Raw genomic sequence first — 25,388 nt, 5'->3', positions numbered from 1 at the left:
TGAGCCAATCAACCAGGGCCCCAATAGACTTTTTAAAAATAAAAATTGATGTATTAGGTATCTATTTTACATAACAAATTACCCCAAAATTTAGAGTCAGAAATGTGAAAGCAGTTCAGACTTGGGATCTTTTATAAATCCAGATCTAAAGTAACCTGAAGGCCTGAATGGGGCTGGAGTATACACTTCCAAGATGGCTAATTCATATGGCTGTTGGGTAGGGACCTGTTTCTTACCACACATATCTCTCTCAATGATGAGAGAGCTGGCTTCCTCCAGAGTGAGTAAGAAATAAAGCCAAGAGAGAAGCAGCCATGCCTTTTATAACCTAGTATCTGAAGTCTCACCCCATTACTTTTATTAGAAGCAAGTCACTAGATTTGGCCAATATTCAAGGGAAAGGGAAGGTTAAGTTCCACCTCATAAACAGAGAAGTAGCAAAGGATTTGTGCACATCTTTTAAAACCACTATAAATGACAAGCTGATTCTAAAATTTATATGGGAATGCATAAGACCCAGAATATTCAAAACAATCTTTCAAAAGAATCAAGTTGGAAGACTTTCAGTAGTTGACTTCAAGACCTACTATAAAGCTGTATTTATCAAGACTTTGTGGTAATGGTACAAAGATACACAAATTAATCAACAGATTAGAGAGCCCAGAAATAGACCAATATGTAGTGTCCACTGATTTTTGACAATGGAGGAAAAGAAATCCAACAGGGAAAGAAAAGTCTTTTCAGCAAATAATGCTGTAACTAGATATGCATATGGGAAATAAATAAATCTCAAATCCTACTCACATCATATATGACAATAAATTTGAGATGGATATAAACCTAAATATAAAGCCATAACTTTATGTATTCTAACCCTGGCCAGATATCTTGGTTGGTTAGAGGATCATTCTGATACACAAAGGTTGCCGGTTTGATCCCCGGTCAGGGCACATATAGGAAGAGATCAATGTTTGTTTCTCTCTCTCACTCTCTCTCCCTCTTTCCCCCTTCCTCTGTCTCTAAAATTAATAAATAACATTTTTTTAAAAAGATTGTTTATATCTTCTGGAAGAGAACATGGAAGAATATCTTCACAACATAAGGGTAAACAGGTTTTTAAACAGGATAAGGAAGGCAATAACTATAAAAGAAAAAGCTGACAAATTAGACTCTATCAAAATTTAAAACTCCTCATTAAAAGACACCTCTAAGAAATGAATAGAAAAACATAGAGGGGGAGAAAAGAGTCACAAAACATTCATCTGACAAAAGGAGCTATTTTCAGAATATTTAAGGAACCTCTAAAACAATAATGCAAAGACAACCATTTTTTTAAATGGGCAAAAGATCTGAAAAGACACATCACAAAACAAGAGATCTAAATGGCCAAGAAGCACATAAAAATGTACTCAATATCTTTAGTCATCCATAAATGTTAATTAAAACTACAATGAGTCCAGAATGAATAGAATTTTTTAAAAATGACAACACCAAATGTTGCTGAGAATGTGGAACACCCAAAATTTCTATGAGAATGAAAAATAGTACATCACTTCAGAAAAAGTCTTGCAATCCCTTATAAAACTAAATATAAACTAACCCTACGACTTGGCAATTCCACTCCTAGGTATTTATCCAAAAAAGATAAAACATATGTTCACAAAAAAGACTTGTATAAGAATGTTCATAGCAGTTTTATTCATAATAGCCAAAACTGAAAACATCCTAGGTGTCCATCATTAGGAGAATAGATAAATAATCTATGGTAATATTCATATAATGAAATATTACCCAATAATTAAAAGGAACAATCTGATAAAACAGCATAAATAAATCTCATTTCTCACAAGCGTGAATCTTAAATGGATTACTAAAGATTTAAAATGTTTTCAGTTTTAACTTCTTTTTTTTTTTGTCTTTTTTTTTTTTTTTTATCATTTTTCTGAAGCTGGAAACAGGGAGAGACAGTCAGACAGACTCCCGCATGCGCCCGACCGGGATTCACCCGGCACGCCCACCAGGGGCGACGCTCTGCCCACCAGGGGGCGATGCTCTGCCCATCCTGGGCGTCGCCATATTGCGACCAGAGCCACTCTAGCGCCTGAGGCAGAGGCCACAGAGCCATCCCCAGCGCCCGGGCCATCTTTGCTCCAATGGAGCCTTGGCTGCGGGAGGGGAAGAGAGAGACAGAGAGGAAAGCGCGGCAGAGGGGTGGAGAAGCAAATGGGCGCTTCTCCTATGTGCCCTGGCCGGGAATCGAACCCGGGTCCTCCGTACGCTAGGCCGACGCTCTACCGCTGAGCCAACCGGCCAGGGCAGTTTTAACTTCTAATACAGTAAACACCAAGAGATTTAACAGAGTTTTTCAGGATTCTCAATTTTTAAATGTGTGAAGGGGTCATGAGTCTACAAAGGTAGTTCTGATCTAATAAAAGTTGAATATGGGCATGCCCTACAGTCTAACAATTACTCTCCTAAATACACACTGAAATTCTTAAACATTGTATGTTCCACAAGATGTACAAGAATGTTCATAGCATTATCTGTTATAGCAAAACCTAGAAACAAAATATCCGATAATTGAAGATAAACTGATAAATTCATACAGGGAAGCAAACCTAAACAGTATATTTTTTTTAATTTTTAAAAAATTTATTTATTGGGCCTGACCTGTGGTGGCGCAGTGGATAAAGCGTCGACCTGGAAATGCTGAGGTCGCCGGTTCGAAACCCTAGGCTTGCATATGGGAGTTGATGCTTCCAGCTCCTCCCCCCTTCTCTCTCTCTGTCTCTCTCTCCTCTCTAAAATGAATAAATAAAATAAAATTTAAAAAAATTTATTGAGGCCCTGGCCGGTTGGCTCAGCGGTAGAGCGTCGGCCTAGCATGCGGAGGACCCGGGTTCGATTCCTGGCCAGGGCACACAGGAGAAGCGCCCATTTGCTTCTCCACCCCTCCACCGCGCTTTCCTCTCTGTCTCTCTCTTCCCCTCCCGCAGCTGAGGCTCCATTGGAGCAAAGATGGCCCGGGCGCTGGGGATGGCTCTGTGGCCTCTGCCTCAGGCGCTAGAGTGGCTCTGGTCGCAACATGGCGACGCCCAGGATGGGCAGAGCATCGCCCCCTGGTGGGCAGAGCATCGCCCCATGGTGGGCGTGCCGGGTGGATCCCGGTCGGGCGCATGCGGGAGTCTGTCTGACTGTCTCTCCCTGTTTCCAGCTTCAGAAAAATGAAAAAAAAAAAAATTTATTGATTGATTTTATGTGTTGTTTTTTTTTTTGTATTTTTCTGAAGTTGGAAACAGGGAGGCAGTCAGACAGACTCCCGCATGCGCCCGACAGGGATCCACCGGCATGCCCACCAGGGGGCGATGCTCTGCCCATCTGGGGCGTTGCTCTGTTGCAACCAGAGCCATTCTATAGCATCTGAGGCAGAGGCCATGAAGCCATCCTCAGCGCCCAGGCCAACTTTGCTCCAATGGAGCCTTGGCTGTGGGAGGGGAAGAGAGAAACAGAGAGGATGGAGAGGGGGAGGGGTGGAGAAGCAGATGGGCACTTCTCCTGTGTGCCCTGGCCGGGAATCAAACCCGGGACTCCTGCACACCAGGCCAATGCTCTACCACTGAGCCAACCAGCCAGGGCCTTATTTATTAATTTTAGAGAGAGAGGAAAGGAGAAAAGGAAACACCAATTTGTTGTTACACTTATTTATGAATTCATTTCTTGTTGTGCCCTGACTGGGGATTGTTCCTAGCCAGGGTCCTAAACAGTATATTTTTAAGAATGCTTAAGTGGTAAAAATCTAGGAAATAATAAACACTAAACTAAGGACAGTGGTTACACCTGGAAAAAAAGGGAAAAGATGGGATCAGGCAAGGGCACATTGGGGGTTCAATGTTTATTTAATGACTGCTCTTAACCAAAATATCTTCTTTATCAAAGTCATAATTCACTTCAATTATCTGATTGGCAAGACTAACTGAATCTACTCCAATGATCAAAGGGCTATCAGACAACAAAGTAGACATGCTTTCCTGTCTGCCTTAAAACAAACAAACAAAAAAGTGAGGGCAAGAGGTGTAACTGCTACCCAGCAGGTAATATTTCATTTTGAGAACATTTTCTTATCTAGAATCTCTCCTTATTGTTTTGTATGAATGAATAAATGAGTGAATGTCAGTCATAAAAACAATTCTTAGAGCTGTACCTAGATCTTAACATGCGTAATTTTGTTTTGTTTTCTGGCTCCATCCAGTCTACCCACTTGCTGTTAAAAGCATCTAACTCTGTAATATTAAAGAACTTTAAGAGCAATAATAGTACACACCTATAATGAGTCAAATGTTTTTCTAGCTCCGCAACTAAATTATTGAGTGAAATCTCTCTTTTATGTCTCATGAGTACATCACAGGGATAAATAAAATGATGCTCATAGGCCCTGGCCATGTCATTCCAATATGCCAAGGTTGTGGGTTTGATCCCTGGTCAGGGCACATACAAGAATCAACCAATGAAGGCCCTGGCCGGTTGGCTCAGTGGTAGAGCGTTGGCCTGGCGTGCAGAAGTCCCGGGTTCGATTCCCGGCCAGGGCACACAGGAGAGGCGCCCATCTGCTTCTCCACCCTTTCCCCTCTCCTTCCTCTCTGTCTCTCTCTTCCCCTCCCGCAGCGAGGCTCCATTGGAGTAGGGATGGCCCGGGCGCTGGGGATGGCTCCTTGGCCTCTGCCCCAGGCGCTGGAGTGGCTCTGGTCGCCACAGAGCGAGCCCCGGAGGGGCAGAACGTCGCCCCCTGGTGGGCGTGCCGGGTGGATACCGGTTGGGCGCATGCGGGAGTCTGTCTGTCTATCCCCGTTTCCAGCTTCAGAAAAATACAAAAAAAAAAAAAAAAAGAATCAACCAATGAATGCATTAAATAAGTAAAACAACAAATTGATGTTTCTCTCTCTCTCTCTCTCCTTCCCCTCTCTTTCTAAAGTCAATTATTTTAAATGATGCTTGATGGGGTCAGGGAGGAGAGGATGATGGGGTCAGGAAAGAGAGGGAGGGGGTTGGGGGAGGGGAGGGGCATAAAGAAAACCAGTTACAAGGTGATGGGAGACAATTGAACTTTGGGTGATGGGAATGCAGCATAATCAAATGTCAAAATAACCTGGAGAGGCCCTGGCCGGTTGGCTCAGCGGTAGAGCGTCAGCCTGGCGTGCTGGGGACCCGGGTTCGATTCCCGGCCAGGGCACATAGGAGAAGTGCCCATTTGCTTCTCCACCCCACCCCCTCCTTCCTCTCTGTCTCTCTCTTCCCCTCCCGCAGCCAAGGCTCCATTGGAGCAAAAATGGCCCGGGCGTTGGGGATGGCTCCTTGGCCTCTGCCCCAGGCGCTGGAGTGGCTCTGGTCGCAGCAGAGCGATGCCCCAGAGGGGCAGAGCATTGCCCCCTGGTGGGCAGAGCTTCGCCCCTGGTGGGCGTGCCGGGTGGATCCTGGTTGGGCGCATGTGGGAGTCTGTCTGTCTCTCCCCGTTTCCAGCTTCAGAAAAATACAAAAACAAACAAACAAACAAAAAAAACCTGGAGATGTTTTCTCTGAACATATGTACCCTGATTTATCAATGTCACCCCATTAAAATTAATATTAATAAAAAATAAAGAAATGGAAAAATAAATAAATAAATATAAATATAAAAATGATGCTTACAAAATTCCTTGAAATCTTCAGATAGGAGGGCCTTTAAAAGTATTAAACCTTATTATTATGTTTTAAAGTCTCATCTTCTAAGAATAAAAGGTATTGTGTAATTTGGTATACTCTGAGTTTACACAACAGGAAATCAAAATTACTCAAAACTCAACTTCAGACACTGTTTCAGTTATCTATTGCTGAACAACAACCACCCCAAAACTGCATGGCTTTAAAGAACAACCTTTTTTCATTTTTATTGATTTTTTTTTTTAAGAGAGAGAGGAAAGAAGAGAGAAAGAGAAACACAGATTTGTTGTCCCACTATGGTTCATGCATGGTTCATGCATTCATTTGTTGATTTTGTATGTATCCTGACTAAGAATCAAACCCACAACCTTGGTGTATCCAGACGATGCTCTAGTCTAACCAACTGAGCTACCCGGCCAGGGACTTAAAAAACAATTTATTACAATCTATCACAAGAAAGCATGAACAATGACAAGTACATAGGAGGATAAGTATATATGTAAATAGCCTATTTTGGCAGGAATCCAGTACAAGAAAATTAGGAAGTACTGCAGGGAAAAGGAGGAAGATTGAATAGTTTAGAGTAAATTGGTTAACATAATAAACTACAACTACACATATACCAGAATCACTAAAATTAAAAAGACTAACACCAAATGTTGACAAGAATGTGGCTCAAATGCTGTGAATGTAAAACAGTACAACCACTTTGGGAAAAGATCTGGCAGCTTTCTGTGATCCAGTTATTCTAACCCTTAGTATTTGCCTTATGAAAAGTGAAAATATATATACACAAGAAGACTTGTACAAGAATGTTCATAGCAGCTTTAGTTATAATTGTCAGAACCTGAAAACAGCCAGGTGTCCATCAACAGGAACATAAACTGTGGTATATTCATACAATGGAACACTACTCAGCAATAAAAAAGAAATCACCAATAGATGCAATGACATAGATGAATCTCAAAAATATTATGCTGGGTAAAAGAAGTCTTACACCAAATAGTTAATATTATATGATTCCACTTACACAAAGTTCTACAAAAGGCAAATCTAACCTATGCTAAAGGGGGAAAAGTCAGAATATTTTTGCCCCTGGGAAAAAGGGGGAAGATAGAGGTGGGAATTAACAGGGAAGGAGAATGAGGAACTTTCCTGATTGGTGGTGATGTTCCATTATCTTGATAGGGGTTTTGGTTACAAAGATGAATCCATTTCTCAAAATTCAGAATATATGCACTTAAGATGTGTGTATTATACTGAATATAAATTCTACAACAAAAGGAAAAAACAAAGACTTAAACTTTAGTGATATGTTGAAGTACTTAGGGGAAAGAGTACAGATGTCTGCAATTAAATGTAAAGTAAAGAAGAGATAAATGCATAGAAAAGTGATAAAAACAGGTAGAGTAAAATATTAATGGTAGAATCCAGGTAGTAGTAGGTCAACAGATATTCACTACAAAATTCTTTCAACTTTGTTGTATGTGTGAAAATATTTATTTTAAAAAAAGGGATTTTCATGCCATCTTTAGAATTTGGCCTTTATCCTTCAGATAATAGAAAGTATTCAGAGAAAAAGAAGCACCTAATTTTGTAAGGAGTAATCAACCAAGGTTTATAGAGGTATCCACTGACTGAGAGAATGTAGCTACAAATGACAAAGAAAACAGTGCAAAAGCAATTCAGTTAAGGTTGTTTGGCATATTAGATACTCCAATTGACCTTCCCACTGAACACATCTAAAAATTCTGGTATATGCACAATATATTTAAACAAATGAAAGAGAGAAGGAAGAAAGGAGAAGGGAAGGAAGGTCCACTAAGGTGAAAAGTCAAGTAAGAGACTACCCCAAATAAAAGTTTAATCTCCCCACCCCACCACCCTGAAACTCTGTTTTCTCTTAAGGCCTTTCAACTGACTGAATGAAGCACAGCTACATTATTGAGAGTAATCTTTACTTCAAGTCAACTGATTATAGATAATAACCACATTAAAAAATATCTTCACGCCTGACCAGGCAGTGGCGCAGTGGATAGAGCGTCGGACTGGGATGCGGAAAACCCAGGTTCGAGACCCTGAGGTCACCAGCTTGAGCGCGGGCTCATCTGGTTTGAGCAGAAGCTCACCAGCTTTGACCCAAGGTCGCTGGCTTGAGCAAGGGGTTACTCGGTCTGCTGAAGGCCCACGATCAAGGCACATATGAGAAAGCAATCAATGAACAACTAAGGTGTCGCAACGAAAAACTGATGATTGATGCTTCTCATCTCTCTCCGTTCCTGTCTATCCCTCTCTCTGACTCTCTCTCTGTCTCTGTAAAAAATAAATAAATAAATAAATATCTTCACAAAACACTTAAATTACTATTTAATTAAATGACTGGATACTAGGGCCTAGCCAAGTTCACACATAAAACTGACCATCACACAGATAAGGAAGCCACAACTGTAACAGAGCATGATTTATTATTTTTTTCTTTATTATTATTTTTTTTTGTATTTTTCTGAAGCTGGAAACGGGGAGAGACAGTCAGACAGACTCCCACATGCGCCCTACTGGGATCCACCCGGCAAGCCCACGGGGGGGGGGGGGGCGCTCTGCCCACCAGGGGGCGATGCTCTGCCCCTCCGGGGCTTCGCTCTGTCGCGACCAGAGCCACTCTAGCGCCTGGGGCAGAGGCCAAGGAGCCATCCCCAGCGCCCGGGCCATCTTTGCTCCAATGGAGCCTCTCTGTGGGAGGGGAAGAGAGAGACAGAGAGGAAGGAGAGGGGGAGGGGTGGAGAAGCAGATGGGCGCTTCTCCTGTGTGCCCTGGCCAGGAATCAAACCCGGGACTTCTGCACGCCAGGCCGACGCTCTACCACTGAGCCAACCGGCCAGGGGAGCATGATTTATTTTTTAAAAACGTACTTTGATTCTTATTCAACTAATATTTATTAAGCACCTAGTATTTCCCAGATGCTGCACTGTGTGCTCTCACATATATCATGTCATTCAATTCTCATAACCCTACCAGATACCATTATTCTCATTTTATGGGGAAAAAAAACCGATACAAAGAATGATTAAGTGATTTGCCCAAAGTCACAAGATTCAATGGAACAAAGTTCAGATAGAAATATTGATTCTGACTCCAAATCATTAAACCATGTACTTTTTCCACAGTAAAACATGTAGGACCTCCATGTCACCATAAATTGCTTTTGCTGTCTCTTTTGGACTCCATCATTTTCAGGGTCCTAAAATATTTCTTCGATGCCTTAACCAAAATGCTCTTCTGCACTACCTAAGTCGCCAGGTGATGTTTTTCCCCACAGACTGGGAAATGGTTGACAAAGGGGCAAGAGTAGAACCCAAAATCAAAGAAACAATTTAAAATTTTAGCCTGAAATAATAATGCACTAAGACTTTCATTTAAATGCTGATTATTCTATATATTCCAGCTCAGTAAAGTTTCCCAAATTACCATAAGGTAGGTATTTGTTGTTCTTATTTACCCACACCCTATGTGCTACCAAAAGACAAATTCTTCCTAGTTAATATCTTGAATGGCCTGGGTAAATTTTAAGGCAAGACTAGACTTCAAAATGTACTTAGCCGGCCCTGGCCGGTTGGCTCAGTGGTAGAGCGTCGGCCTGGTGTGCGGAAGTCCCGGGTTCGATTCCCGGCCAGGGCACACAGGAGAAGTGCCCATCTGCTTCTCCACCCCTCCCCCTCTCCTTCCTCTGTCTCTCTCTTCCCCTCCCACAGCCAAGGCTCCATTGGAGCAAAGATGGCCCGGGCGCTGGGGATGGCTCCACGGCCTCTGCCTCACGCGCTAGAATGGCTCTGGTTGCAACAGAGCAACGCCCCAGATGGGCAGAGCACCATATGATCCAATAAATATACTTTTGGGTCTCAAAGAAATATCTGTACACCCTGTCATGGTGGCACTATTCACAGTGGCCAAAAGGTGGAAGCAACCCATGTGCCCATCAAGAGAGGGATGGATAAGCAAAATGTAGTATGTATATGTGTATGTGTGTTTACAAAATGAAATATTATTCAGGCTTTTAAAAGAAGCAAATTTTAACACATGCTACAACACTGATGAACCACAAGGATATTATGCTAAGTGAAAAAAGTCAGTCACACACAAAAAAAACAAATACTGTATAATTCCACTTATATGAGATACCTAGAGTAATCAGAGTGGTTATTAGAGTAATAGAGGAGTGGTTATTGCCAAGATCTGTGGTTGAGAAGGTAATGGGGAGTTGTTTAATTGCTGTAGAGTTTCAGTTCTGCAAGATGAAAAGAATTCTAGAGACTGGTTATACAACAATGCAAATGTACTTAACGCTACTGAACTATACACTTAAAAATGGTTAAGATGGTAAATTCTGTGTATTTTTCTACAATAAATAAATAAATAAACAGCTGGTATGGCAATTCTTCCAGCACTTACTTACACTGTAAAGCCTTTTTTCTTGAAGTTTTTAATAAGCACCCTTTCTTTGCATTCCAATGTACCACATATGGCCATCACAGCACCTGAAACTGGCAGTCTGACTTGTATGCATTAGATCTAAACCTTTTGTATGTTGAATTTGGCCCTTCATTTGGCCTTCATTCTTCAGTTGATTATGGTGTTTCTGAGCTACAAATTAGAGGCAGTGCTGCTTGCCTGTCAACCCTCAAGAAAAAGACTGTCTTCCTTAAAGTGACAGAATGTTCCTTCCCTCTGCCAATCCATGGGACCCTAGGAACAAAAGAAGCCTGAAGGGGAGAGTTGGGACCAGCGCCATGACGTCCACTCTGGAGAACTACATCAACCGAACTGTTGCTGTTATTACCTCTGACGGGAGAATGATAGTGGGAACACTGAAAGGTTTTGACCAGACCATTAATTTGATTTTGGATGAAAGCCATGAACGAGTGTTCAGCTCTTCACAAGGAGTAGAACAAGTGGTCCTAGGGTTATACATCGTAAGAGGTGACAATGTTGCAGTCATTGGAGAAATTGATGAAGAAACAGATTCTGTGCTTGATTTGGGGAATATTCGGGCAGAGCCTCTGAACTCAGTAGCACACTGAAGAGAATTACATATACATTGGACATCTGTAAATTTTTGTACAGAAACTGATTATTCTGAGGTGGCATGGAATTTTATGGGTGTGTAATTGTACAATTTTGACTCTGTATTGATTGATTGTAATATGATATGTAAATTAAAATATTTTTACATTTTCTTGAATAAACATTTTTTTGCAAAAAAAAAAAAAAAAAAAGAAGCCTGAAGTATGTTCACTTACTTGAGGCTACAAAGAAGATAGTGGGGAGGGGTCTTAAAAAAGGAAAGAAAAAGAAAGGCAGCAATGAACTACAAGAAGCTAGATGCCTTGAATGACACGTGTGTATGGCAGAGGCAGCTGATTAAAAACACTCTGGTCTTGCACTGCAGTGGCAAGGAAAGAAAGACCCCTTTACCCCATCTAAATGAATCCCATAATAACAATCTAAAGGGTGAGGGTTGCCCTACTTTTCTTCTGCCCAATTCCTGTGAATAGAATGGGAAGAAAGAACAGCACCTACCTAGCTTTATAGTATCTATAAAACCCATAATTAGGAATTTAAAAATACTCCTTAGCTTTCTGATAAATAAACCCTCCTTCATAATATGTCAATTCTTGGACATTCTTCTTTCAAATATATTTTTAGTAATGCATTTCCCTTGTAAATAGGAAATGCCTATTTGAACTTATCTCTTCATACCCCTACTGGCCTGCTAGCTACCTTGAACAGAATTCTAGACAGTCTTCACATAGTTTTGCACTCTGAGTCAATGACCAAAAAGGTATTCAACAAGTATTTATGAATAAATAAAACATTCTAAAAATATTTTCAGTAGATAATTCTTCCTGAAGGCCATAATTACAGCATAGAATTCACTTCTACTTCCCTTTAGGCAATATTTCTTCCATGAAACCAACTGCACCTGAAAATCTACTTCCTGTAGACAGTATGCCTTCTTAGAAAAAGCTGTCAGCGATATATTTGAATACCATTTCTGCTGCTAAATAGCTGTATGATGCTGAATGGCTTACTTAACTTCTTTAAATTTAGTGTCCTCATCTAAAAAATGGGAATAATACTACCTACCTATTACTAGGAATATTCTAAGCATTAGAAATACACAAACAGACTTAACTTTGGAAGGTTCTAATATGCACAAATTTCAGTTACCAGTTTAGAAACTACCAATCCCCCAACAACACAATTAAAATTTAAGTTACTATACTATATTAACTGTGAGAAATTAAGTATAGTGCTATAAATTTTGCTACTAGAGCTTCAGTCCAAAAATCACTATGTAAATAATAAAAGCATACCACCATCAGCGATTAACCACGCCACTTCTTTCAAAGTCTGTTGGTAGATTTGACAAAATAAACTGCAAAAAAAACCCCACCATAAAACAACCAAAAAGCCCGTCAATAGATGACTGGATAAAGAAGATGTGGCACATATACACTATGGAATACTACTCAGCCATAAGAAATGATGACATCGGATCATTTACAGCAAAATGGTGGGATCTTGATAACATTATACGAAGTGAAATAAGTAAATCAGAAAAAAAACAGGAACTGCATTATTCCATACGTAGGTGGGACATAAAAGTGAAACTAAGAGACATTGATAAGAGTGTGGTGGTTACAGAGGGAGGGGGAGAGGGAGAGGGAAAGGGGGAGGGGGAGGGGCACAAAGAAAACTAGATAGAAGGTGACAGAGGACAATCTGACTTTGGGTGATGGTTATGCAACATAATTGAACGACAAGATAGCCTGGACTTGTTATCTTTGAATATATGTATCCTGATTTATTGAAGTCGCTCCATTAAAAAAATAAAATTATTAAAAAAAACCACCATAAAAACAATTAGGCTGTTGGAGGACTTCTCATCAGCAACAATAAAAGCCAAGCAGGACACAATGGAATAATAGTTACAAAGTTCTGAGAGAAAAATCTCTCTCTGCCTAAACTGCTAACTATGGAAAAACATCAGGGCAAAGTCTGTTGGTGATTAGTCACTGCTCATCTGTTATTCAGTTCTTGTACAGATAGCAAAGCACATAGTTGAGTTGCCTCCTTGTCTCCTGGTGATGAATGTATGTGACATTTTACAAAAACGAATAAGCAAAAGAGAAAACAGGCCAACAATGATGAAAGTACAGCAAAAAAAAAACACAAAACAAAACTAAAAAGGGGCAATGTTAGAAGTGAAATTCCAATCATCTATAAATGCAGTGACAAGAAATAGCTGACCAACACAATGTTAACCCTGCTGCCATTTGAGAGACTCAATATATTCAGCCAGAGTAACTTAGCAAAGGCAAACTTATTAACACAAATGAAGAAAGTGGTTGTGAGAAAAGCATGAAGATGGACCAGAAGAAGTGACACCAGAAAAAATTTTGTATTAAAGGAACCCTCAGAGATATTTCACAATACAGAAAGTACAAAGAATAAAATGTTGGAAGCTGATCCAAACTTAGAAAGAAGTATGACAATTCACCAAGGCATAGAAAAAATATTCGTACTCACTAGTTATAAGACAAGGAAGGCACACACTGTTCAAACTACTCTTTTTTTTCAAACTATTCTTGGTAAGTTCTTTTACAAAAAACTTTTTTAATTCTCAATGTTTTAAACTACTGTGTACTAAATAAATATTGGTTTTACTATCTTTTCCATTTTTCTCTATTTTATAACTAACAAAAGAGGGGGTTTACAATGTTTGACAACATTTTTAAAGGTCACAGAAAAATCCTAACTGTTCCCATTGATTAAGATAGTTTTGGCCCTGGCCAAGTAGCTCAGTTGGTTAGAATATTGTCCTGATATGCCTAGGTGTGGGTTCGATCCCCGGTCAGGGCACACACAAGAATCAACCAATGGATGCATAAATTAGTGGAACAGCAAATCTATGTTTTTCTCTCTCTTTCTTTCTCTCTCCCTTCCTCTCTCTCTAAAATCAATTTTTTTAAAAAAAAGATTGTTTTGCAAGTTTTTTTAAATCAATTGATTTTACAGAGACAGAGAGAGAAAGGGGAGGAGAGGGAGAGAGAGAAAGAGAGAGGGGCATTCATTTGTTGTTCCACTAAGTTATGCATTCATTGGTCCCTGACCAGGTACTGAACCTGCAACCTTGGTGCGAGGGATGACACACTAACCGACTGAGCTAACCAGCCAGGGCCACTTTGCTAGTTTTAACTGGCATGCTCATTGATGTTGCCTCACACTACAATACAAAATGAGGACCGCCTGTACCTGTAACTTCTGTCACATCAAGATGCCTATCAGTTTACAACTAAAGAGAAACCCTCTACCTTTCCCCTTTGTCCTTACAATCTGTTCAAACAGAAAAGAAATTAGAATTGAACTTGGCTGATGTTAAGAAGATAGCTTTTGACTGAGAACCACTGTCATATCTGAACATGCAATTCCCCAAACTCATCTTTATGTTATCCAAAATATATACAACCTAATGCTGAAAGATAGGCTTCTTGAATAGTTGTTCAGTTTGTCCTTTGTGATAGTATTCTATTTCATGCTTGTCCTCATCTATTGCATGAAGGACAAAACAATGAATGTGATAGAAATAATATGGTATAGTAGCTCTACAGTCAGACCTCAACTTGAATACTACCTCTACACCACTTTTTGCAACCTTAGATAAGGTACTTCTTAGAGCTTCAATTTCCTAATTTGTGAAATAAGGATAATAATACTTTTTTTGGGGAATTATGATAAAGATGGAATGAAATACGATATATGAAGCACTTAGAAAAGTGTGGTACATAGAAGGCACTTAGATACAACTATTATCACCATATTATCCTTAATATTTCTTTTCTTTTTTTTTTTTTTTTAGCAAGAGAGAGAAGGACTGACAGGAAGAGAGATAAGAAGCATCAGCTCATAGTTGCAGCATTGATTGCTTTCTCATATGTGCCTTGATTGGGGGCTCCAGATCAGCCAGTGACCCCTTGCTCAAGCCAGCGACCCTGCACTCAAGCCAGATGAGCCCGTGCTCAAGCAGCTGACCTCAGGGTTTCAAACCTGGGTCCTCAGTGTCCCTGGCCAACACTCTATCCACTGCACTACCACTTGGTCAGGCTACCCTTGATATTTCTACCATTAATGTGGATATTAGAATGATGATAAAACTGCATTTGTTTTAAAAACATCATTATTAATCAGTATAATTTTCAAAGATCAAATTCTCTTACTCTAAGATATGATAGATACCCACCACTTGCTGAATGAAGAAGACTTGATCTCAGCACCCTCCAGGTCATTGTTTCTCCTAAGGTATACATGCAAAGAGTGGTCAACATTCACTCACCCTCTCCCTGCAACCCCTGATTCCTATGTCAAAACCCTCCCTGCAGTCTGCTCAGAATTTCCTCTTCAGAGGACAAGAACTAAAGCCATTTCCCATTTCTCACAGCTATCTGCCAGAAGTAGTATCTTGCTCTCCCACAGCTCACATGACTTAACTGTCAGTTTTCTCTTTTGATTCTAACCTTTGGTTCTAAACTAAAAGTTATTATTAACTACATCAACCCATAAAGATGCAAAGAACCTAAAGGCCAACTAAAGCCAATTCCTTTTCTCTACTAAACAATTATCTCCCCCTAAAATATTCATGTAAGTTAGTTGAGCAATGTCTATTTTAACACTTTCAGTGACAGCCCTCTACCTCACAAGGCAAAGGATTCTAAGATCCTATCTTTAGATAAAAAGTTGCCTTAGGTTAAAGCAAAAATCTCTCCCCCTCACAGGCAGTTACTACCCATACACACAAATTCCACATTATAGGAAAATACAGAAAGTTTAACAACTTATATGACAGCCCATCCAACATTTGAAGACCCTTAAGTTTCTCTTCCATTTCCAGTTCAGAAAACATGGTTTTAAGTCCTTTCCTTCAGGGACCTCCTCTGGACCAGGTATGGGATTGTCAACAAGATTTCACAACAAATTGGTAAAGCAAGCACTTCCTTTGCCAACATTTAGACTGCCAAGTAATTACACTACAAATGATCCTGTTGCCCATATTCTTTCACTATTATGTAAGAAATATTAATTTAAACCAGTGGTTCAGGAAAAAATCTCAACTTAAATCATGGTAGAAAGGAAATGGTACTCAAGTCCTGAAAAATGCAGCAAGAGTTCTCTTTTCTTTCTTTTTCTTTTTTTAAACTTAGCCAATTACTGGGAACAGAATTAAGTAGGACCAATTGGCATGAAACCCTTGCCTCTTTTCTACAAACCAACACATATGCCTTGGAGAAGGACCCAACAATGGGAAGGTTAGCTACATAGAGTTCACTTGATGTCCCCAGAAAGTGGATGAAATGAGAAGGAAGTAATACCAAAAAAAAAAAAAAAAAAAAATTCTCTGTATTCTTGCCAGAAGCAGGTGCCTGAAAAAGTATCAAACAAAGTAAACAAGAGAAATAGAAGTGGCAGGTTTTTCCTAGCCTGGCAGGAATAATCATCTGGGACACACACACACACACACACACACACACACACACACACACACGCACGCGAGCGCGCGCGCGCGCGGGTTGTGGGGGAGCCTCAGGGATCCAGTGATGCCTATCAGGGGCAGGAGGATTCTTCGCCAAGTTCTCAGAAAGTGCAATCAGTGGAATGCGTGTCCTCAGGTGACCCCTAACCCTTAGGCAGCGGCCAGAAGGCAGAGTGGAAAGGGCTTGGTCCCTTGTGCTCCCGGGAGCCTGGCTCCAGCAGGAAGGCACCGCTAACGGCGCGCTCTGCCTTCCACGCCTGGTACAAGCAGAGAGCCGAGCGGTGCTCAGAGCGGATCGTCTCTGCTACTTGAAGGCAGCCTAGGTGGGAGGGCACCGGAGGGAACCGGAGGTAGGGGGTCGAGCTCCGAGACTAGAAAATCGTTCCCTGGAGGTGAACCAAGAGGTCGAATATTAACAGCGAAAGAGGAAAGCACAGACCTTTCAGTTTTCACGAATGGGGGAGGGGAGATTAAACGAAGATCTGTTCCCTTAGGATGGTGGCAGCAACAGAAGCAGGTGCCCCCTCCACCCCATCCAGACCCCAGCACTCCTCAGCGACACACTGGACCCCTAACCGGTCCCTTCATCGGCAGCCTTCTCATTCCTGTCCCCCGGCCAGGGCGCCCATTTCGCCGCCCGTGGCCGGGCCTGCTGCCTCCCTGGCGGCCAGGTCCGCCCTCAGCCTTCCTCACACGGCCCCTCAGCCCGGCGCCTTCTCGCCCTCCCGCTCCTCTCCCTCCCGTCCGCCTCAGGCCGGGGCCCGGGCCAGCGGTCGCACTCACAGAACTCGGCGATGTACCAGGTCACCGCGTAGTTCTCCTCGCACCAGTCCAGTGTGGAGGTCGTGCGGCCCCAGTAGCCCTCACGGTCTGCGGCCGGAGCCATCGCGCGCGCCGCCGCCACCCAGGCGCTCCGCTCGTGGCGCTCGGCTCCGAGGGCTCCCAGGCCGGTTTCGGCCCTGCTAGCGCGCTCGCCTCGCGCCCCGCCCCCTTCCCCGAGGGGCGGGGCCCGGCGCCGTCACCGACAAAGTCCAGCGAGGAGGCCCCGCCCACTGGCGCCGTGAAGCCGCCCCGGCCGCGCCCACTCAGGGTCCCCCACCCGAGGGCGCCCGGGTTGTCCTGCCCTGTCCCTCCCAAGGAAGGGGTGTGGTTCAGAGAGGCCGGTGGCGGTGACTTGGACGGCCTACCCGGCCTCGACACGCCCTTGGCTGTAGTTTCGGGGTTCCTGATGTCCCGGAGGCGGTTTTCCGACAGGATGTGTCTGAACCTCCATCTCTATGTGTGTGTGGTTTTGATTTAATTGGTACGGGGGTGGGATGAAGTCTTCAGCCAGGCCCTGGCTTGATAAAACCTGTGCAGAAATGCACCTCGGTGTCTTTCTGTGGCCACAAGCCTCCAAGGATCCCAGAACAGAATACTGATTTTCCGTTGAAAGAGTAAGTGTCTCTTGGAAAACAAAGGGAAAATGCAACAACAACCCTGTACTGGAAAACAATTAAAAATGGGCTGTGAGATCCTAAAAAAAGAATGCAGCCAGACCATAAAGAGTTTACCTGCTTCAGTTCGGGCTTCCAAGCCCAAAGGTTTCTATCCTCTAATTATAATTGTGCTCTACTCTCCAGGCAACCAACAACCTCCCCTACTTCTAACCTCAAGATTTCACAGAGCTGCTGGAAGAATCTTTTAAAAACACAAATGCAACTGCCCCTGCCCCTTCGGTTCAGCTATACCAAACTCTTGCCTAGCTTGGAATGTGCTAAATCCACTCCTATCTTCCTGCTTTTCCTCCTGCCATCCAGCTGGGACTGCCTTCCTCTCTCTCCGTTTGGCTAACTGCTACTGGCCCTTCAAAATCCAGCTCTTGAAGCCCACCAAGACTCATCCCCAACAGCTCTCTGGCCCTTTGTTCACATCTTCCCATGACACATCCAGCTTAGAAAGCTTCCTTTCTATTCTTTATGGTCCTAGCACCCAGGACTCTGCCTGATGATGCAGTTTGAAATGAAGAGTATAGCCTGACCTGTGGTGGCGCAATGGATAAAGCGTTGACCTGGAAATGCTGAGGTCGCCGGTTCGAAACCCTGGGCTTGCCTGGTCAAGGCACATATGGGAGTTGATGCTTCCTGCTCCTCCCCCCTTCCCTTTCTCTGTCTCTCTCTCCTCTCTCTCCTTCTCTGTCTCTCTCTCTCTCTCCCTCTCTCCTGTCTAAAAATGAATAAATAAAATAAAATAAATTAAAAAAGAAAAAAGAAATGAAGAGTGTATAGTTAAGGATGATATAAATGCTATTTTCTAAGTAAGTCAGATAAGGTGCAATCAAAGGTAAAAGAGAAAACAAGGAGAGATGAGGAGCCCACAGTCTCTCATAAAGTGATCTTAACGGATGATAGAGGCAAAACTATTACAAGGTGCAAAACCTAGGAATAGAAATGGTGTGTTTTAATAGAAATAGTAGAAAATTTTCTTTTGAGCAACAGACATTGAGTTTCTGCTGTGTACCCAGCCCTTGGCTGGGTGTTGGGAACACAAGGAAAGATCCAGGAGGCCAGTCTCTGGATAGATAAAAGCCCCTGAGATGTGGGGAAACTATTGTTGATCCTTTTTATCTCATACTAAAAGTTTTGTTCTGTTTGTTTTTAATATTTATAATCATAAATGTACATAATTTACAAATGAATAAATATACATGTTTTCATACTCAAAATGAATATGCAGAAATACATACTCAAAAGTGATTTGCTGATGAGATTGAAATGAAAATAGTGTGAAGGCCAGATAATACAGTGTGATAATAATTTGCTAGGAGTAAACCCCAAATTAGGGTGTTGTGGGAGCCCCTTTGTGGAAAGAACCCCTGACCTAGCCAAGTGATTCAAGGCAAAAAATGAGTCCATGGCTAAATCAATAACCTGCACATTGTTCATCAACAGTGAAAAAAAAATCTATGATTAGGACAAAGGTTAGGAGAGAAAAATTTCCTTGCCCAAGAGAAAAGATAAACTGCATCATACCACTCAGAAAACACAAAGTAAATTTCACAATTCCTTCAGCAATTTCTATCTTCCTTTCTTTTCTAAGAAAAAACCCAAAAACTTTTCCCCTTAGTATAAAAGCAATGCATGGAAATGTAAGGGACCCAGAACAGCCAAAACTGTCTAGAAGAAGAACAAAGTTGAAAACCTCACACTTCGATTTTTTTTTAGGTGAAAAGAGGGGAGATAGGCAGACTCCCACATGTGCCCCAACCAGGATCCAACCAGCAACCCCATCAGGGGCCGATGATACTCACATACTGAGCTATTTTTTAGCATCAATGCACTCCAACGGAGCTAGTCTCAGCACCAGGAGCACCAGACTCCTGCATGCTCCCGACCGGGATCCACCCAGCATACCCACCAGGGGGCAATGCTCCACTCATCTGGGACATTGCTCTGTTTGCGACCAGAGCCATTCTAGTGCCTGAGGCAGAGGCCATGGAGCCATCCTCAGCGCCCAGGGCCACGCTCAAACCAATGGAACCACCGGCTGTGGGAGGAGAAGAGGGAGAGAAGTGGGAGAGGGAAAGAAGGGGGGGGGGATGAGGGAGAAGGGGAGAACAGATGGTCATTTCTCCTGTGTGACCTCACTGGAATTGGACCCTGTATATCCATATGCCAGACTGATGCTCTATCCAGGGCTCACACTTTGAGATTTCAACACTTATACAAAGCTACACCAATAAAGACAGTGTAGTACTGGCATAAGGATAAACATATAGATCAATGGAGTAGAACTGAGATTCCAGAAATAAATCCTTATATTTACACTCAAATTGATTTTCAACAAGATGTCAGGAGAATTCAATAGGAAGATAAGTGTCTTTTTTCTTTTTTTTTTTTAGAACTGTCTTTTCAACAAATAGTGCTGGGACAACTGGATGTCCATATGCAAAAGAATGAAATTAGACTCCTCCCTGCCACAATAAACAAAATTTAACTCAAAATGGATTGTAGACTTACATATAAGGGCTAAAACTATAAAACTCTTTGAAGTTCACATAAAAGTAAATCTTTGCTTATATAGAATACCAAAAGCACAGGTAACAACAACAAAAAGATAAATTGGACTTCATCAAAATGAAAACTTTTTTGTTATAATTGGTAGCATCAAGAAAGTGTAAGGACAACCCAAAAAATGGCAAAAAATACTTGCAAATCATATATCTGATAAGGATACTTGTATTCAAAATATATATAAAACTCTTACAATTCAATAAAAACACAACACAATTAAAAAGTGGGCAAAGCATTTGAATAGACATTTCTCCAAAGAAGATATATAAATGGCCAATAACCAAATGAAAAGATATTCATGTTTGCCATTAGAGAAAAAACAAATCAAAACCACAAACAGATGTCACTTCTCACACACTAGAATGGCTATAACCAAAAAGAAATAATAGCAAGTGTTGACAAAGATGTGGAAAAATTGGAACCCTCATGCATTGCTGGTATGTGAAATGCTGCAGCCACTTTGGGAAGCAGTTTGGCAGCTCCTCAAATGTTAAGCAAAGTTACCATATGACCTAACAATTCTACTCCTCAGTATTTACCAAGAGGATTGAAAATGTACTTCCACAAAAAGTTGTACAAGGTTGTTTATAGCAGCATAATTCATAATAGCCAAAGAATGGAGATAAACCAAATTCCATCAGCTGATGAATTCATAAAATGTGAAATATTCATATACTGGAATATTATTTGGCAATAAAAAGAAATGAAATACTGACACATGCTACAACAAGAATGAACTTTGAAACATTATGCTGCATTAAAGAAGCCATACACATATTGTATAATTTCATTTCTATAAAACATCTGGAATAGACAAGTCTATAGAAATAAAAAGTAACTAGTGATTGGCTAAGAAAGGGAGTGGGAATGACTGCTAATGGGTACATGGTTTCTTTTGGGATTATGACAATGTCCTGAAATTAGACTGTAGTAATGGTTGCACAACTCTGTAAACATGAGAGGGAAAAAGCCATTGAATTGTGTACTTTAAATTGAACACAAAATGTTCTAAATGGTTGACTTGTATGGTATGTGAATTATATCTCAATAAAACTGTTATTTTTAAAAAGCAGTAAATTCTTTTTTTTGTGTGTGTGTGTTTTTTTAAGTCTTTATTCAATTTTCAGAGAGGAGAGAGAGGGAAAGAAGGAGAGAGAGAGAGAAGGGGGAGGAGCAGGAAGCATCAACTCCCATATGTGCCTTGACCAGGTAAGCCTGGGGTTTCGAACCTGCAACTTCAGTGTTCCAAATCTATGCTTTATCCCACTGCGCCACCACAGGTCAGGCCAAAAGAAGCAGTAAATTCTTATGTTGGAAAATTTGGACAGCACCCAAAACAGGTACAAAAAATAAAGGAAATCACTCATAATTTCAATGATTACCATTTTCAACATTTAAGTGTATTTTCTTCCAGCATTTTATCTATGAATATTTTTATATGATAATGCTCATACTGCCTTTACATTTCATATTCTTTTGTAAGCATTTCATATGCCACTAAAAAATCCTTGTAAATATAACTATAGTTATATTCAATTTTATAGATATACCACTAATCATTTTATATCCGTGTTACTATTCCCTTCCTACTAAGTATTTAAGTTATTTCGAATGCCTGTATTTATTTCTCAGCTAACAAATGAGAACCCAAATTTTGAAAGCTTTCAACCAGATTCCTATTGAAACCCTTTCTACTAGTTCCCACAACAAAAGAAATCCAAGCTTTATTCTATTTTTCTCACATGAAATATGTTGTACTATTTCACATGTGCAAAGGAAAATTTGAAACCATGAAAATCAAATGTGTAGAGTCAACACTTTCAAGTGATCTTTTGATCTACTAGTTACTTCTTGGCCTCTCTTATAGTCAGGCACATTCGTGGCAGCCTATCAACTCTTCCCAGCCTGTATCTGTGGGGGATGTTAGATTGTTCCCCAAGTGCAAGAGACCACAACCTGGGTGATGCAACACCAAGCCTCTCTGGGAAGCCTCTCTGCCCTGCCCAGCTGCATTGGGGCCCCACCATGCTTCTGTAGCCCCTGGATTTCCCTCTACCGTAACTCCTCTCACATTTCATAACAGTCTGTTTAGGAGTTGGTTTTTCAGACCCTATCTCATTCTACTATCTTTCATCCCCACTTGGGTCTGATACAGAATTTGTGCTCAGGGAATATTTATATAATAATAATAATAATAATAATAATAATAATAGGGAACATTTTTTGAACATTTACAATGGCCAGGTCCTGTTCTGAGTTCTTTCTATGTATTAACTCAGGTAAATTTTACAACAATCCTATGAAGTAGATACTGTCCTTTTTCCCGTTTCATGATTAAGAACTTAAAATACAAGATTAAGTTCCTTGCCTATATATATATATATATATATATATATATATATATATATATATATATACATGGCTAGTTAGTAGGAGAGCCAAAATTTGAATTTAGGCAGTCTAGCTTCAAAGCACAGGTACTTAACAACAATATCAAGAAAAACTGCTTCCTGCCTCACCAGGCAGTGACATAGAGGTTAGAGCATTGGACTGGGACTCAGAGGACCCAGGTTCAAAACCAGAGGTCGTCGGCTTGAGTGCAGGCTAATCAGCTTGAGCGCCGGGTCACTGGTTTGAGCATGGGATCATAGACATGACCTCATGGTTGCTGGCTTAAGCCCAAAGGTTGCTGGCTTGAGCAAGGGGTCGCTTGCTTTGCTGAAGCCCCCAGGTCAAGACACATATGAGAAAGCAATCAATGAATAACTAAGGTGCTGCAATGAAGAATTGATGCTTCTCATCTCTCTCCCTTCATGTCTGTCTGCCCTTCTTTTTGTTTCTCTCAGAAAAAAAACTAAAAGAAAAGAAAGAAGATAAAAAAAAGAAAAAAAATTGCTTCCTGACCAGGCAATGGCACAGTGGATAGAGCATCAGCCTGGAACACTGAGGACCCAGGTTTGAAACCCCAAGGTTGCCAGCTTAAGCTAATGAGTTTATAAGATACTGATAATGAAGCCTAACTCTGAGGGTTTTACAGGAATAGAGAGAACAGCCATAAGGGTAGGAACCATGTAACACCACTGTACCCCCAACATACAGCTTGGCTGGTACAGAGTAAGTCCTCAAGAATGTGAATGAATGAGCCTGGCCGGGCGGTGGCGCAGTGGATAGAGTGTCAAAATGGGATGCAGAAGACTCAGGTTCAAGACCCCGAGGTCCTCAGCTTGAGCACGGGCTCATCTGGTTTGAACAAAGCTCACCAGCTTGGACCCAAGGTTGCTGGCTTGAGCAAGGGGTTACTTAGTCTGCTGTAGCCCCACGGTCAAGGCACACATGAGAAAGCAGTCAATGAACAACTGAAGTGCCACAACAACAACAAAAAGAAAAAGAAAAAAAAAAGAAGGCCCTGGCCAGTTGGCTCAGTGGTAGAGCGTTGGCCTGGCGTTCAGGAGTCCCAGGTTCAATTCCCAGCCAGGGCACACAGGAGAAGCACCCATCTGCTTCTCCACCCCTCCCCCTCTCCTTCCTCTCTGTCTCTCTCTTCCCCTCCCACAGCCAAGGCTCCATTGGAGCAAAAGATGGCCTGGGCGCTGAGGATGGCTCCATGGCCTCTGCCTCAGGCACTAGAATGGCTCTGGTCGCAAACAGAGCAATGTCCCAGATGAGTGGAGCATTGCCCCCTGGTGGGCATGCTGGGTGGATCCCGGTCGGGAGCATGCAGGAGTCTGTCTGATTGCCTCCCTGTTTCCAATTTCAGAAATATACAAAAAAAAAAAAAAAAAAAAAAAAAAAAAAGAATGTGAAGGAATGATATAAAAACTCAGGGTGAGGAAAGGTGATAAAGAATGAGAATTTTTAAAACGTTATTGCATTTAATATTTACTTTCTCAGTTTACTATAACAAGCAATACATATTCATATGAAAAATGTTAAAGTATAGATGAGAAAAGTTTTATTATAAAATATATAATATATGAAGATAATATATAGTTGCCTGACATGTGGTGGTACAGTGGATAAGAGCATCAACCTGGGAGACAGGTCCCAGGTTCAAAACAGCGAGGTTGCTGGCTTGAGCACAAGACCACTGGCTTGCGCGTAGGATCATTGAAATGATTCCATGGTCATTGGCTTGAGCCTAAAGGTCACTGGCTTGAAACCCAAGGTCGCTGGCTTGAGCAAGGGATTACTTGCTCAGCTTGAGCCACCCAGTCAAAGCACTTATGAGAAGCAATCAATGAATAACTAAAGTGTCACAGTTATGAGTTGATGCTTCTCATCTCTCTCTCCCTTCCTGTCTGTCTCTCTCTCTCAGTCGCTAAAATAAATAAAATAATAATAATAATAATAGTAATATATAGCATATCTAAAGTATCAAAAATAATGATGAGGCCCTGGCCGGTTGGCTCAGTGGTAGAGCATCGGCCTGGCGTGCAGGAGTCCCAGGTTCGATTCCCGGCCAGGGCACACAGGAGAAGCGCCCATCTGCTTCTCCACCCCTCCCCCTCTCCTTCCTCTCTCTCTCTCTCTTCCCCTCCTGCAGTCAAGGCTCCATTGGAGCAAAGTTGGCCTGGGCCCTGAGGATGGCTCCAACGCCTCTGCCTCAGGCGCTAGAATGACTCTGGTTGCAACAGAGCAATGCCCCAGATGGGCAGAGCATCGCCCCCTGGTGGGCATGCCGGGTGGATCCCGGTCGGGCGCATGCGGGAGTCTGTCTGACTGCCTCCTGGTTTCCAACTTCAGAAAAATACCAAAAAACCCCCACAGAAAACCCAAAAATAATGATGAAACGACTTGATATAGCCACCACCAGCTTAACAGAATTTGACCGGTTCCTCAAACACCTATGTGTCCTTCTCCACTCTCATCCCTTCTCTCACTCCAGAAGCAACCACCTTTCTGAATTTTTAAAAATTATTTCTTGCCCTGGCCAGTTGGCTCAGTGGTAGAGCGTTGGCCTGGCGTGCAGAAGTTCCAGGTTCGATTCCTGGCCAGGGCACACAGGAGAAGCGCCCATCTACTTCTCCACCCCTCCCCCTCTCCTTCCTCTCTGTCTC

The 25,388-nt window shown here is 41.8% G+C and overlaps 2 protein-coding genes and 1 non-coding gene across 3 annotated transcripts in view; 2 read left to right on the top strand and 1 right to left on the bottom strand.

Moving 5' to 3' along the window:
- The window catches only part of ACER3 (alkaline ceramidase 3), a 141,025-nt gene extending 123,766 nt beyond the window's left edge, over positions 1 to 17,259 (bottom strand). The window contains exon 1 of the mRNA XM_066369104.1: positions 17,063 to 17,259. Coding sequence (XP_066225201.1) covers positions 17,063 to 17,165 — 103 coding nt within the window. The 5' untranslated portion in view covers positions 17,166 to 17,259. The remainder of the gene's footprint in view (positions 1 to 17,062) is intronic.
- On the top strand, positions 9,294 to 9,369 carry TRNAT-GGU (transfer RNA threonine (anticodon GGU)). Its single transcript has one exon. It is a non-coding gene; the product is annotated as a tRNA-Thr (tRNA).
- Positions 10,465 to 10,939, top strand: LOC136388888 (U6 snRNA-associated Sm-like protein LSm8). The gene has a single exon (XM_066360694.1). The coding sequence runs from the start codon at positions 10,479 to 10,481 to the stop codon at positions 10,767 to 10,769; it is 291 nt and encodes a 96-aa protein (XP_066216791.1). The 5' UTR covers positions 10,465 to 10,478; the 3' UTR covers positions 10,770 to 10,939.
- Positions 17,260 to 25,388: the final 8,129 nt, after the last annotated feature.

The sequence above is a fragment of the Saccopteryx leptura genome, chromosome 1, assembly GCF_036850995.1.
Source record: "Saccopteryx leptura isolate mSacLep1 chromosome 1, mSacLep1_pri_phased_curated, whole genome shotgun sequence".
Classification (NCBI taxonomy): Eukaryota; Metazoa; Chordata; class Mammalia; order Chiroptera; family Emballonuridae; genus Saccopteryx; species Saccopteryx leptura.
The sequence above is the reverse complement of the archived record's forward strand: the minus strand, read 5'-3'. Positions and strand labels throughout refer to the sequence as shown.

Coding starts and splice junctions, on each gene's coding strand:
- LOC136388888 (XM_066360694.1), top strand. CDS start 10,479: ATGACGTCCACTCTGGAGAACTACATCAACCGAACTGTTGCTGTTATT.